At 49.1% G+C, this 15,383-nt stretch overlaps 1 protein-coding gene across 8 annotated transcripts in view; it reads right to left on the bottom strand.

The window, feature by feature from the left end:
• MYH11 (myosin heavy chain 11) overlaps positions 1–15,383 on the bottom strand; it is a 117,840-nt gene that overhangs the window by 36,670 nt on the left and 65,787 nt on the right. For all 8 annotated transcript variants that reach the window (XR_011524478.1, XR_011524477.1, XM_070566670.1 and 5 more), the window contains 6 exons: positions 13,659–13,757; positions 10,698–10,841; positions 4,316–4,411; positions 3,776–3,894; positions 1,978–2,130; positions 890–1,063 (listed from right to left, as the gene is read on the bottom strand). Coding sequence is in view for 6 of the 8 variants with exons in the window: in XM_070566670.1 (XP_070422771.1) it covers positions 890–1,063; positions 1,978–2,130; positions 3,776–3,894; positions 4,316–4,411; positions 10,698–10,841; positions 13,659–13,757 (785 nt within the window). In the remaining 2 variants the exon portion in view is untranslated. The remainder of the gene's footprint in view (positions 1–889; positions 1,064–1,977; positions 2,131–3,775; positions 3,895–4,315; positions 4,412–10,697; positions 10,842–13,658; positions 13,758–15,383) is intronic.

Here is a 15,383-nt window from a genome sequence, read left to right as displayed (position 1 = left end):
GCAAGGCAGGAGGGCGCCCTGCCTCAGACTCACCGGGAAGAGCTGGCCACCCAGACACTGGCAGGGGCAGCCTCCAGCTGCCTCTGGACCAGCTGCCAACGGACCAGCATCTGAGATGGACCGGCAGGTACCAACAAGAGGACATGTGTTTTCTGCTGCCCCCTAGTGGGCAGCACACGCACAACATCACAAAGACGTCACACTTGCATCATTGCTGTGCATATAAATTCGCCTCAGTGTTCCTCTTAGGAAAGCGATTCCCTGTGGCCGAGACAGTCTAAACTAAGGTGTCCGGAGCACGACCAAATTTACACATGCCACTCGCTCCCCTGGAACGGTTTCCACTTTTTGGACTCAGATCAGAGAAGCATTTCTCGACTGCTCTGTGCAAAGCACGCCTTCCTAAATCACTCCCCACGTTGGTCTTGTCAGAGGTTTGAGTTGCGTTATTTGTGTGTCTGATTTCACTGTCTGCCCTTCCAGGAGGCCAGGGACTATGCTCATCTCCTTTGTGGTCACATCCCTAGCCTCTATGGGGGGGAGCCCAGCACATAGCAGGTGCTCAGTAAATAGTCATTCAACAATCATTTATTGTGCATCTACTATGGGTGTGGTTCTAGGAGTTTGGGATGCATGAATGAGCAAGACAAAGACCTGTGCCCTTGGGAATGAATGAATGGAAGGAAAGAAGAAAGGGAAGGAGGAAGGAAGGAGGGAGGGAGAAATTAAAAAAGAAAATGCCTTTGATATTAAAATGTGGGTTACAGGAAAGTGTGATTGAGTTCACAGGACTCGGGCTGGGGGCAGCCGTGCACACGTGGACAGGGCGGGGTCCCCGGGCCGGCTGAAGGCGGCCGCACACGCATGCGAGTGCGAGGGGGCCCCTCACCGGCCGCTCAATGAGCTCGATGCAGGGCTGCAGGTCGAGGCCGAAGTCGATGAAGTTCCACTCGATGCCCTCGCGCTGGTACTCCTCCTGCTCCAGGATGAACATGGTGTGGTTGAACAGCTGCTGCAGCTTCTCGTTGGTGTAGTTGATGCACAGCTGCTCGAACGAGTTCACCTGAGCGCACGACACCGGGGGCGCCCAGTGAGCATCTTGGTACGGAGTCAGAGGACGCGGGGGTCCCGGGGGAGCCCCACCCTGGAGAAAGCCCCAGGCTCTTTGCACAAGCGCTTGTTCCGCCATTTGGGTGCCCAGAGAGGGCGTAGCCCCAGCAAAGGCTGTCTAGAGTTCACGAGGGCTGGCTGTTCTCATGCCACGTGGCCCACGCACACTTTAAGCTGCTTATCCCCTCCATCTGCACAATGATGTATGGATAGAATACTGCGTAAGGTATTTTTTCACTCCCATTCTGCAGATGTGGAACCTGAGGCTCAGACAGGGAGTGATTCCATAGTAAATTTTGGAATATCTGTCAATCTCAAGACCTTCCCTTTCACTGAGAAATTCCCTCCAACTTATCATGGGGGTGGGATCCAGTAGCCATGTTTACGTTACACGAAGCACTGCCCCACCCTGGAAACAGCGCTTGGCTCTGAGGGGACCATGTGGCCCAACTCAGGTGAGCCAGCGTCAGTGAGACTCAACTTGAAGATTTTGGTTGGAACTGTTGGAAACACTTGGAACTGGCTGGAACTGCCAGGGTTGCAGCTGTGGCAGCCATCTTGCCACCATGAGGGAAGAGACTGCTTGAGAATGGAGCCAATGTGGAGAGGGGCAGAGAGGGAGATGGCAGGAGAGCCGGTCCTGCCTGGTGAATCCAGCCATACCTCCGGCCTTCTCCGTTTCACAGACCAGTACATTCCCTGTTGGATTTCTGTGTCTTACACCCCCAAGGACTTAACCTTAACTAGACAGCCTCCCACCCTATAGCAGCCCCCTGCCTGCCTTTCTCCAAAATAATGGTTTCTCCAAGAGGAAGCTTCATCCCAGAGAACCAGGACCATGGCTGTCACGATCCTGCCAGGCTGTACCTCAAAGATCTCAAATCCAGCGATGTCCAGGATGCCCAGGAACGAGGCCCCTTGCCGGTGGGTCTTGTCCAGGGCCTTGTTCACGCGGGTGAGTATCCAGCGGAAGAGCCGCTCATAAGTGGCCTTGGCCAGAGCCTCTACGGCAAAGTCTGCCTGCAGGGGGCGCGAGGGAACACGGTTATGCCCAGGGGGCTGCATTTTCACACGAGCCCAGCTGGCGGCTCTGATTTTTATTCTTCCCCTACTTACAACCCTTAAAAAACAAAGGAAATGACACCATCTCTACAACCAGCAGAAAAGTAACAGTGAGGGATAGAGCGGTCAGACCTGAGGAAGGACCATGTGGATAAGTAAATACTTCCATCCCAGGGATCACTGAGAGGTGGCCAGTCCTGCCTCTAGAAAGGGCACACAGTCATTTCCAAAGATACAGCTCTTAGATCAGACCTGGTACCTACAGCTAAGAGATCAAGGTGAGGTCACGAGTGTGGGACTCTGCTATTCTTGGTCAGTGTTGCATCTTCAAAACCTGACATGGGACTTTGAATATTCTGGTAGTAGATAGATGAGGGATAAAGAGATGGATGGATGAATAATAAGATCAGTGGGCGGATGGATGAGCAAATGATGGATGAATGGGTGGGTGGATGGATGGATAGATGGATGGACGGACGGATGGATGGATGGGTGGATAGACAGATAGATGGAAGGAAGGAAGGATGGATGGATGGATAGATGGACAGACGGATGGATGGATGGGTGGATAGACGAATTGATAGATGGATAGATGGATGGAAGGATGGATGGATGGATGGATGGATAGATGGATGGCTGGATGGATGGGTGGATGGATGATGGATGGATGGATGGATGGATGGATGGATAGATGGATGGATGGATGGATGGGTGGATAGACAGATAGATGGAAGGAAGGAAGGATGGGTGGGTAGGTGGATGGATGGATGGATAGACGAATTGATAGATGGATTGATGGATGGACGGATGGATAGACGAATTGATAGATGGATCAATGGATGGAAGGATGGATGAATGAAAGGATGAATGGATGGATGGATGGATGGATGGATGGATGGGTGGATGGGTGGATGGATGTGGATGGATGGATGGATGGATGGATGGATGGATAGATGGATAGATGGATGGATGGATGGATAGACGAATTGATAGATGGATCGATGGATGGAAGGATGGATGGATGGATGGATAGACGAACTGATAGATGGATGGATGGATGGATGGATGGATAGACAGATAGATGGAAGGAAGGAAAGATGGGTAGGTGGGTGGGTGGATGGGTGGATGGGTGGATGGATGGATAGACGAACTGATAGATGGATGGATGGATGGATGGATGGAAGGATGGATGAATGAATGGATGGATGGATGGATGGATGGGTGGATAGACAGATAGATGGAAGGAAGGAAAGATGGATGGGTGGATGGATGGATGGATAGACGAATTGATAGATGGATAGATGGATGGAAGGATGGATGAATGGATGGATGAATGGATGGCTGGATGGATGGATGGATGGATGATGGATGGATAGATGGATGGATAGATGGATCGATGGATGGATGGATAGACGAATTGATAGATGGATGGATGGATGGAAGGATGGATGAATGAATGAATGAATGATGGATGGATGGATGGATGGATGGATGGATGGCTGGATGGATGGGTGGGTGGATGAATGGATGGATGGATAGATGGATGGAAGACTCTGCAGGAATAAACGGTAAGTGCAGGAATAAAAGGCAAGTGCAGCTTTACCTGTTCTTTTGTTTGAGCTTTCTGTACCACATCCCGTCCGACTTTGATACGTGGGGTCAGGATGGATCTGGTGAAATCCGTCACATTAATTCCCATGAGGTGGCAAACTTTCTGAGCAGCTGGATGGAGAAAAGAAGCATATTAAGTCTATCACGAAAGAGAAGGCTTGGGAAGGAAGCCACACCAGATGGGATATTTGTGATCTGTGCATGCACTAGTTTTGTTTTTGTTTTTTTTTTGGAGAGATGGAGCATGATGGTAGTGAACACAGCATGAAAGTGTCCTAGAAACTGCTGTCATTAGTGACCTCACCCCCAGTGTTTTGCTAAGATCCAATGACGGGGGTAGGATGAAGGTCACCCCAACTGGGGGCTTAGGATCAGACAGTTCCAGGTTCAAGTCCTTGCCCCCTTCCCACTCCCTGGCCATGGGATTTTGGAAAAGCTATTTAACTTCCTAGAGTCTCGGTTTTCTCGGCTTATAAAAAGGGTCAGTTATTTGGTACCTCATTAGGTTGTCAACAGGATTGGTGACAAGTACCTGTGTTATCTGGCATGGACGCCTGGTCTGTGTTTCTCTCCTTCTTGAAGACAATATTCCCAAGCTGCAGGACGGACGACACCACTCTCAATATGGCTGAGGTGAGGAGAGAAGAGCAGATAAGACACGGACATCAACATCAAGGTGCTCGGGAGCGGGGGTGGGGTCTAAAAGTAACTGGGGACCCAGAGCAGCGTACATCTTCCCCCTAAAGAGACTCAACGCTCGGCTTTTAGGAGAAACCCAGACCACCCCACTCCCTGCTAATGGAGGAGAAAACCTGGCCGGTACGGGGAGGGTGGCCAGAATATTTTCAGATGGTTGCTGAAAACCTCGTGCGACAATGGAATGCTATGCGGCAGAGGTTGGCAAACTGCAGCCAAATTCGGCCCTCTGCCTGCCATTGTTAATAAAGTTTTATTGGAACACAACCACGTTCATGCACTTACATATTGTCTATAGCTGTTTGCGCGCTGTGATGGCAGAGCTGAACGGTTGTAACAGAAACTGTATGGCCCGCAAAGGCTAAGATATTTACTATCTGGCTCTTGACAGAACACGTTTGTCAATTCTGCTGCATAGTATCCAAGGAGAATGAATGATTCACAACTATAAACCACAAAACTGTTGTATGCCACAAACACAAATGCTGAACAAAAGTCACCAAACGCAAACAAGAAAATACGATCTAAGTCCATTTATAGAAAGTTCAAGAAAAGGCAAAACTATGCTGTTAGACATGTGGATAATGGTTACCTTTGTTTAGGGGAAGTTACTGGAAGAAGCATGAGGGAGCTTTGGGGGGCTGGTGGTATTCTCTTACTTAAAATGGGTCTAGTTTGTAAAAATTCATCAAACTGTACTCTTACACACAATTTACTAAATGCAAGTTATATGTCAATAAAAGCTATTTAAGAAAAACAAAAACCAACCCTGTGCTTCCTAATGTACACTGGCTGGGTGTGCAAGATGCTCACATAAGGATGAAGAAGGGGAAATTTTATCCCACTTGTTGTCCAGGTGTCTCCAGACAAAACACTGTGTTCCCAGACCTGTGGGATCCTTCGGACTCCGTACTCAGCCCCTGCTACTGTTAGAATGGTTTCCGTGTGTGAAATGCCCACGAGACCGTGAGTTTCTGGAGAGTGGGAGAGTGTCCTATCATTTGTGTATTTCCAAAACTAGTGCAGGGTCCAGCCACACGTGGGGAGGGAGGGAGATAGATGATGGATGGGAGATGGATGATGGAAGATGGATGAAGGATAAATGAATCAATGGATGGGCTGATGGATGGATGGACAATGATGGATGGATGGACGGATGGATAATGGATGGATGGAAGGAAGGAAGATGGACAAATGGATAGATGGATGGATGGAAGATGGACGGACAAAAGATTGATTAATGCAAATACCTGGCTTTAGATTAACTCAGGTGCAAATCACCTAGGATTTCCAAGAAGAAATCACTGTGTTCTAGGAACAAAGCACAGAGATCCCAACCTTTTCTGGTTCCCCAGGCCAGACTAGGCGTGTCAGCCCTTCACAACAGCTGCCCTCGCACCTCAGGGACTCTGGCCCAGCTCAGCAGCAGAACGGCCCAGCAGCTGGCTGACCATCCACCCGTCTGCTCCCACCCCCCATTGCAGAAACCCTTCCCCGCAAAATGAGCAAAGTTGCTATTGACAGGACACAGCTAAGGCAGTTTCTTTTAACAATAACATCTATGAAAGGGGCTTTGTAAACTGTCAAGGGCTATGCACATGGTTTTTAAACTACGAGACTAAACTGGGGATTGCTGAAGTGCCTGCAGAGCCCAGGGACGCAGGCTAACGCAGGGTTTCTCACCCTTGGCACTACTGAAATTTGGGGCCAGATAATTCTGTGTTGAGCTGTGCGGGGGCTGGTCGGGGGGGCCTGTGCATCATTGCAGGATGTTTAGCAGCATCTCTGGTCTCTAACCACTAGATGTCAGTAATGTTTCCCCCTCCTGAGTTGTGACAACCAAAAACGTCTCCAGACATCACCAAAAGTCCCCTGGGGGGGGGGGGGCCAACTCCTTCCTGGTTGAGAACCACGGGTCTACGTGAATGAAGCTGACAGATGGGGACTGTGAGGAGCCCTGGAGGCCATAACCTCACCCGAAGGCGGACAGCTGCTTCTCCCATCGTGGCTACAGGGGAGGGAAGCCCAGTGCTGCCAGACTTCTGATTTTTCCAAAGATGATGGAAACCCAGACTTTTGTGTGAAATCCACCCACGCTGAAATGCCGGGAGCGAATTAAAAGAAAACTTCCAAGGCTGCGGAGGCCAGACTCTCCTGTGGGCTCAGGAGTTTGTACTTCCTGACATTGAGAACGTGAGCACGCGAGAACGGCTGCCACTCCCCGGCCACAAGAGACGAACCAGCTGAAAGAGCCAGTGGACAGCAGAGCGGCCAAGTGGCAGGGGCTACACAAATGGCGAGGGTGTCTGGGGGAGTGGTGGGAAGCAGACACTCTGGAGTTAGAAAATCCCAGCTTCACCTTGCTGGGCCTCAGTTTCCCTCCCTGAAAAATGGAGATGGTAACAATAGTACTTGCTTCGTGAAGTTTATGTCAGGAGAGAGGATGCAGCGAGGCACCTGGCCCAGGGGGTGCTAAATAGTGGTAGCCGCCTGTAGTGGGGCTGAATGGGGGCCCCCAAAAGATACGTCCATCGGAACCTGTGAATGTGACGTTATTTGGGGAAAAGATCTTTGCGGATGTAATTAAGTTAAGGCTCTCACGTGAGGTTATCTCGGATTAACCTGGCAGGCCCTAAATCCAATGAGAAGCATCTTGATAAGAGTGTAAAGAGAAGACACACAAGTGGAAGGGGATGTGACAACAGAGGCAGAGATCAGAGTGATGCGTCTAACAAGCCAAGGAAAGCCCAGGGCTTCCAGCAGCCGTAGAATCTAGGAGAAGGGCCTGGGAAGCACTCTCCCTCAGACCGTCCAGGAGGAACCAACCCAGCCGACACCTTGATCTGGGACTTCTGGCTGGAGCATGGTGAGAGAATAAATTCTGTTGTGGTTTTTTGGGTTTTTTTGAGGAAGATTAGCCCTGAGCTAACATCTGCTGCCAATCCCCCTCTTTTTGCTGAGGAAGACTAGCCCTGAGCTAACATCCATGCCCATCTTCCTCCACTTTTATATGTAGGACGCCTACCACAGCATGGCTTTTGCCAAGCGGTGCCATGTCTGCACCAAGGATCCGAACTGGCGAACCCTGGGCAACCAAAGCAGAACATGTGCACTTAACCGCTATGCCACCTGGCCGGCCCCAAATTCTGTTGTTTTAAGACACCAAGTTTGTGATAATTTGCTACAGCAGCCACAGGAAACTAATAGGCCATCCTTATTACTGAGGACTAGGAAACAGGGTTTCCCAACATAGGGCACATGGGCTGCCAGGGGTACACAGAATGGATGACTTTAGGTGGAATGAGAAACTTTGAAAACATGCTAATAGTTAGGTATTTATTCTAATTTATTAGAAATAGTATAACCAGGGCATACGATTAGTGATTTTACAGACCTTGTTGTTTAGGACAAAGCCCAGAGTGGACACAGCTGTAGAAATCCATCCTATATATAAAAATATTCTGCCATGGTAATACAGATGGAACCGGAAGTGACATCAATGGCAAATGACTGAAGTCTGGGGAAAGGATCTAGTCAGTCCCTGGGAAGGTTGGAGTACCTGGGGGCTGGAGCTAGCTGCCCGGTTAACTCATATCCTGGCCCTGTTCCTAGCCGCTGTGTGACTTCAAGTCAGGTATTAGCCTCTCTGGGCCTCCGTTTCACCCTCTGAAGGCCCATGAAAACATTTAGCTCATGGGATTGTCATGAGGATTAAATACATAGCACTTAAAGAGGGTCAGCGCTCAAGAAACAGTGGTTGCTATTATGTCCTTATTATTACTCCAGTCCTACATTGCTACCAGCTCTCTGGGTGACATCTCCCTCGCTGAGATCCTGGAAACAGAGGGGATGGATTCCCTGGAGCCTCATGAAGGTCCAGGGCTTGGGTCCTGACTCCCCACACCCTCCATTCTCCGTCAGCCTCTTTGTGGTGGGCTGGGAGTAGCTCTGTATTTATAACCAGGGGAGGTACACACACTGGCCTGAGTCTGTGTCGCATGGGCATCAGGCTTTGCACAGCCTCATCTTAATGCTTCCTCTGTCTGTGTACCATCTGCTCTATTATTTACTTAACCTTTTTCTTTACACCCACTTTCTTCTCTCTCCTTAGATTTACTTTAACAGGAAATTTTACCTTAAGTGAAAAATCAGCTTCCGTTGCCATAAATAGATGGCAACTATAAAAATAAATACAGGGAAAAGAAGCAATATTATCCAGTTCCAGCAAGATGCTGGGGCCTGCCCAAGGCCCTGGGCCTGGGCTCCGCTCTGTGGTTAAAGGGAGATTAGCAGCCACAGAGAGCTGCAGACCTGGTAGGTGCGAACTGTTGCGCTCTCTCTGAAAGTCACCAGAACCCAAAGGCAGCAGAGAAGGGAAGGCCATCTCCTGGTGGGATTCTGCGTCATTTATGGCCCAGCAACGTGAGTCCACATTTTAGAACATACTGGGCTCTTTCCAGCCTTGGTTTCCAGGCTTTGGTTCTGACATAGATCTTTAAAGGAGTTTAAATGGACAAAAACCACTTTCCCAGACCAAAACAGAGCACAGTGAATCATAAAATGGGGCCTGGGAGGCCATGGAACCCAAGAGTGAGTCTCAGCTCCACCAGCAACTCGTTGCTGTGTGTCCTTGAGCAAGCCCCTTCACTTCTCTGTGCCTCAGTTTCCCCATCTGCAAATTGGGGATGACAGTGACCAGCTCGCGGGTTGCTGCGATATCAAGGAATGCTTATAAAATACTTAGCATGTTGCTTTGCACCTGATGTCTTCACTTTAAAGACATTAGAAACATTTCCACATCAGTCAGTGTTCTTCTAAAACAATGTAAAAGGCCTCGTTTTCTTTCATAAAGTCAAACGATAATTTCATAAGTCCCCTACTGATCTACATTTTAGTTTGTTCCAGTTTTTCATTATCTAAAATCAAACTACACTGAACATCCCAGGACGTTCAAAAAAAAAAAAAGGCGGGAGGACTAAGCAAATGCAGGCATGTGGCAAGTACGTAATCATCAGTTGTATTTTTTTTTTTTAAGCAAAGATTAGAAGCAAAACTGACTCGTGTCCCAAATGAAATGAATCACTCTGGGAAAGCCTATGACATCAGGAAGGGACGCCGTTAGTGCTGGATTCTGACGTGGGACCCCAGCCAAAAGCCACAAACACCGTCCATCTGTCAACCGACCCACAGAGCCTTCTTTTTCTGGGTCCCGAGTTATCTCGGGAGGAGCTGCCCCTCCCCACACGCCGCATTTCGGCGACTTCGTGCTATTCTGGGGCTCCGGGGCGGGCGTGGGCGTGGGAAGGAAGAGAAATTTTCCGCAGTCTTATCTTGGTGTTCCCAAAAGAGATTAACCTTGAACCCTGGGGCACGTCTAACCAGAAAGACCAGAGTTTCTCAAAGCACAGTGTGGAAGCCAAGAATATCTCTTTGTGCCATCCTGTTCTCAGGACCAAAGGTGGCTCTTGGTCATCGATTGATGACATTGATCAATATTCATTTCTTACCAGAACTGCCTTTCCAGCAAGACCCCAAGTAAACCCGTTGCCTTGATTACTCCTCCTCCCCTATCCTCTGGTCATATGTTCCTGATGAGGCCAACTGCCTCTCTACCTCCAGCTCCAAGAATGGAATAGAGACCACAACCTAAGCCATCCAGAGCTGTCCACAACCCCAGCTACAATGAGTGGCTCAGGAATATGCACATCAACCTCCGCCAATCAATAAGAGTCAATGAGACTCCATTCAGGGACTCAAGCAAGGAATCAAAAGAGAAAGAAATTCTGCTGGATGTAAACGCAAAGGATGTAAAGGCTGGAGCCACAGCAGCCATTTTGCTGTCAAGAAACTGCAGCCTACCTAAAGACAATGTTGTTGAAGACCAGGTTTCTAGAGGCATCCTTTGGGCCCCTGGAACCTGCTGTACCTGAAACCGGTATCCCTGAGTGAGTCATTTTCCATTTGCTTAAGCCAATTTGGGTCACTTTGTAACTGAAAGAACACTAATTTATGCAGCCACTTTTCTAAAACACCGATAAACCACCTAAGGTAATATTCATTTTCATTCTTCTTTTTTTTTTTTCTTTTTGAAGGGGTGGGAAATTCAGAGAGCAGAACTCTGTCCGGACCAGAGAAGAGTTCCTAACTGATGCCAGTGGAACCAAGAGCACGAATCTACACCTCCTCGCCAGCGCCGGACGGAAAGTCTGAAGACTTACATTGCTGCTCCTCGTCACTGAAGCCCATGATGGCCATGGCCTCCACGGTCTCCTGGAACATCTCGTCGTCCTGGGCAGCTGGGATGGGCACAAAGCCATTGGAGAGGAAGGTGTAGTTGCTGAAGCCCTCCAACAACAAGTCATCTAGAAAGAGAGGGAGACGGGATAGCGGTCAGGAAGACACACTCCACTTTCAACGTGAGACAGAGACCTGATGAAGGCTCTGGGCCACCATAACTTCTTCCCCTTTCCCAAGACTTGGATGGTTTAAAACCTTCCTTCTGCATCATTGCATAGATGGCCTCACCAGCCATCACCGGCCTCACACAGTGGTGCAGGTTGTGCACTGCCCCAGGATACCCAGCAGCTGAAATCCAGCTTTGGCTCCGTTTGCGAAGCCGTGACCCCTGACGCGGGGTTGCATTTACCTGGAGGAAGGGGCACCTTTATCTCAATTGCCCAAAGGCACTCTGCCTTCCGTAAGAAAGCTGTTTGATAAGTTAGATCGATCTTTATTCATCCACTTATTAAATTTTGTAAAATAAAATCACGCATGCACATGAATTTTAAAAATCCATTACTAACAAAAGATTTATAATTAAAAAAACACCATTCCCTGTCGTATCTCTTCTCCAACTCCTACCTTACCCTAGGATAACTGCTTTATCTCTTTTAGCTGTTTATTCTGGTAGTTGCCACAATCTCTATATATCACAGGCTTACTATATATAATATTATATCTATATGTCATATAGAATAGGCTATTTCTGGATACGTCAAAGTTAGATATTATCTGTTGACGTCTTCCTATGGCGGATAAAGACTAAGCTCTTCCACCATCCTCGTCCTCCAGTTATTTCTAATTGAATCAACAGACAAGGTTTACAGCAGGGGTTGGCAAATTTGGTCGGCTGGTTGTTTTTGTAAATAAAGTTTTATTGAAACACAGCCACGCCCCTTTCCTTGTCAGTGTCTATGGCTGCTGTTATGCTACCAGGGCAGCCAGACTTGAGTAGCAGCAACAGAAACTACAAGGTGCCCGAAGCCTAAAATAGTTACTTTCTGACCCTTTAGCAAAAACAGTTGCCAACTGCTTGTTTATACTGTTACATCTATTAAACGCTGTTCTCTGTGAAGTGTTCCGTGGTTACATTCCTGTGTTAATCAGTTCCCCATCCCTTTCTCTCCCATCTGTAATTGCCTCTCTTTTTCTCGCACAAGTTGCTCTTACGACACCCTCTTCCAGATGGATCTTTAATGAGACTGGATGTGATTACACTTTTGGAAAGAAGTCAGCGAGATACTTTTCTTTTGAAACAAAGGTCTTTTAGGGGTCAAGTCACTTGGAAGCTATTTGAGGTTAAAGGGACCCAATACACCAATTAGCTGAAGCCTTCGGATTAACTGAAACGCCTGATGAAAGTCATAGGATCGGGGTCTTGGCCAAGACTTCGTTATCCAGACTACGGATGAATTTACAAATAGCCGATTTTTCTTCCCAGATCTATCATCAAGACTACAAATGGTCCCTGGGAACTTTGCTTGTTAGGCTTTTCCTTACCCAAATTTCTGGCAGACCAGAGACAGCACAAAACTGGAACCTGAGTTGCCAAGAAACCCAACTGTTGACTTTGGTGACAAGCAAAAGGAGGAGGGATGGAAACATTTGTCCCTGGGCCACCCCACAGTGTCCCGCTCCGGAACTGCTAATTTACCTATTGCCTGGTATATAACATCCATTCAGCATCCCCCCATTTATCCAAAATATCCATCTCACCCCGTGTTCCAGACCGCCAAGCATCAAGGAGATTGAATAATGAGTGATGCCTCCCCCTAGTGGCAGAGCTCTGCACTACACCCCATCCCAGCAAACGTCCCTTGGGTGATGCTCCCAACCCAAGTAACTAACTGGGGGCCGCGAGACCGATGGGCAGCGAAGTTTGGATTGTTCTCATAAAATTTTCGACTTAAGCTTGTTACTAGAATGCAGACCACACTATGGACCTGTATTCACTCGTATGTTCCTTTTTCCAGCTCCATGATTTTGTCTCTCTCTTCCTAAGTGAGTAGATGACTGTATGTCCAGAACGTATAATTTCCTACTGGAACCTGGTACACAGTGCATTGTATTCACGTGGAAAAGTATCTTCCTACTGGTGATGGATATTAACTAGACTAATGGTGCTGATCTTTTTGCAATATATATAAACATCGGATCATTATGCTGTACTCCTAAAACTAATATACTGTTGTTATATGTCAATTATACCCCAATAAAATATGTATATTTCTCCTACAACAGAGGTGAGCAAGCACAGCACACTGCCTATTTCTATAAATAAAGTTTTATTGTAACACAGCTATGCCTCAGTTTACCTATTGCCCCAGCTGCTTCTCCATTACAATGGCGCAGCTGAGCAGTTATGACAGAAACCACGTGGCCAACAAAAAGCCTAGAAGATTGACTATCTAGTCCTTTATGGAAAGTTTGTTGACTCCTGCCCCACAAAGGCCACTTCAAAGTCACCTTCAAAACACATATAAGGAAACCTGGTTAGTCCCACTTCCCCTCAAAATTCTTTATAAAATTGCATCTTATCGACTTGCTAGTTTTAGAAACTGGCAAATACAGCTATTGTCTTCCTCTCTTCCTGGAAGGCACAAGTTGTGTCTAATTGGACTTGACACCTTCCATTCTAATGGGACTTTCTTAGTTAATCATCTAACATCTAATGGGGCTCAACGTCTTCTGTGTCACATAGCAGGCGCTCAGTAAACAAGAATGACCACACAAAAGCCACACTCACTCAAAAGGAGATGAGGAATTATCCCTCTGCCCCCCAAAGATACAGCTCTTTCCCTGGCAGGATCTCAGACTGTTTTAATAGCCAATCAATTAACCATGGATCGTGACGAAAGGGGAGGCTGAAACCCCCAACGCTTGTCCTTGCTGTCACTTACTTCTCATCTTGTCCTTGGCTCCAGCAATCAGGTAGTAGAAGATGTGGAACGTTCTCTCGTCTCTGGCTTGGCGAATGGCCCGTGACTTTTCTAGCAGATCTGGTTTGGGAGGAGTTAAGAATTCCAGTGATAACACAAGCGCCCCCCCTCACAGGAACCTAACCTTCCTCCCCAGTGCCTGTCGCCCCGGCTGCTGGAGGGGAAATCTCCAGGCCCCGGGAGAGGCTCCCCGGAGAGTTCGCAAGAGCCTTCGAGCCGGGCAGAGCCAAGCCATCCACGCCAGATTCACACGGGTTGACCTCCCAGTTCTGGTTCACGGGTCCAAAGTGAGACCACTGGGTGCTGCTGGCAGGCCCCAGGCCCAGAGAGGAGTGAGGGGAACAGAGAAAAGGAAACGATAAAAAAAAACCAGGAGCCCCAAGACCCCAGGATGAAAGAGTTACGGTGGGGAGGGCATGGTAACCACCCCCCACTCCTCTTCTGCAGAATGAGCTTCAGCTCACAGAGTGAAAAGAATTACACCCCCTACGGTTTAGCAATCCTTGTGCTAAGGGGCTGACATGCATTGGCTCATTTAAGCCTCACAAACGAGCCTAGAAAACAAGTGTGAATGTTATTTGCATTTTCAATATAGGGAAACTGAGGCTCGGGGACGGAAGGCATCTCCCAAAAGCACACAGCTAGGAAGTGGCAAAGCCAGGTCCTGTGGCGGCCAAAACACCGCGGCCAAGGGGCTGGGCTTCACAGAGCTGGCCAGCCTTCTAAGGAGACTAGCAACACGCCCCTCTAAGGAAACCAAAGAGAGCTGTTCTGCCGCGGTGGGGCGTGGAGACCGCGGGAGCTGGGGACGGTGGGGAGGGCACGTGGTGGCTGGGCTGCTGGGCCAGGTGGACTTGCTCATCACTCAGTGTGATGGTGAGGCTGATGGAGCAGGCCCACCTGCGCCCAGACGGCTTGGCAGACCTCGCCCTCTCAGAGCCCTGGAGCTGAGCAGCAGCTGTCTGAGCCGCCCCAGCCCCCTCCAGCCTGGAAAGCCGTGTTCTCAGCCTTTCTGGCAGAGCATCCACATCACCTGGGGGGCTTGTGAAACCCACATTGCCGGCCCTGCCCCCAGGGCTCTGGCTCAGCCGGTCTGGGCGGGGCCTGAGATCTGCATTTCTGCCCAGCTCCCAGCTGATGCAGATGCTGCCGCTCTGGGGACCACACTTTGCGAGCCACTGATCTAAAGGGAGGGAGCTGAGGCCGGAGGGATGGGGGGCTGCCCGGGACTTGTCATAAACACAGGAAATGAATGGCTGAGGAGCACGTGCAGGGGCCAGAGAACAAGCTGTGAGACAGGAATCCTCTGAGGGTGGGCTGGCCGGGCAGCCCCAGACAGCGGGGGTCTCAGCCTGCAGAACGAGACACCTCGTCCTCAGAACATCTGGGGCTGGTTGGTGGCCTGGGTCCACTTCCCACAAAGCAAACAGGAAGCTGTTGCTGGAAGTTTGAAGTCGCAGAATTCCGCCAGCCCACCACTGCCCCACTCTGGCTCATTAGCATCTCAGTGGGGGCTCCAGGCTGCGGCTGGGGTCCCCTGAAGAGGCACTCTCCCACCCCCCCAGAGCTGGGCCAGGATTCAACGGGATACCGTGTGCCAAGGGCCCAGGGTGGCGCCCAGCACACAGAGACTCCTGGACAAGGCTAATGATGATAAAAATAGCATTAGTTCCACAATTTCTTTTC

Source organism: Equus przewalskii, chromosome 12, assembly GCF_037783145.1.
Source record: "Equus przewalskii isolate Varuska chromosome 12, EquPr2, whole genome shotgun sequence".
Classification (NCBI taxonomy): domain Eukaryota; kingdom Metazoa; phylum Chordata; class Mammalia; order Perissodactyla; family Equidae; genus Equus; species Equus przewalskii.
The sequence above is the reverse complement of the archived record's forward strand: the minus strand, read 5'-3'. Positions and strand labels throughout refer to the sequence as shown.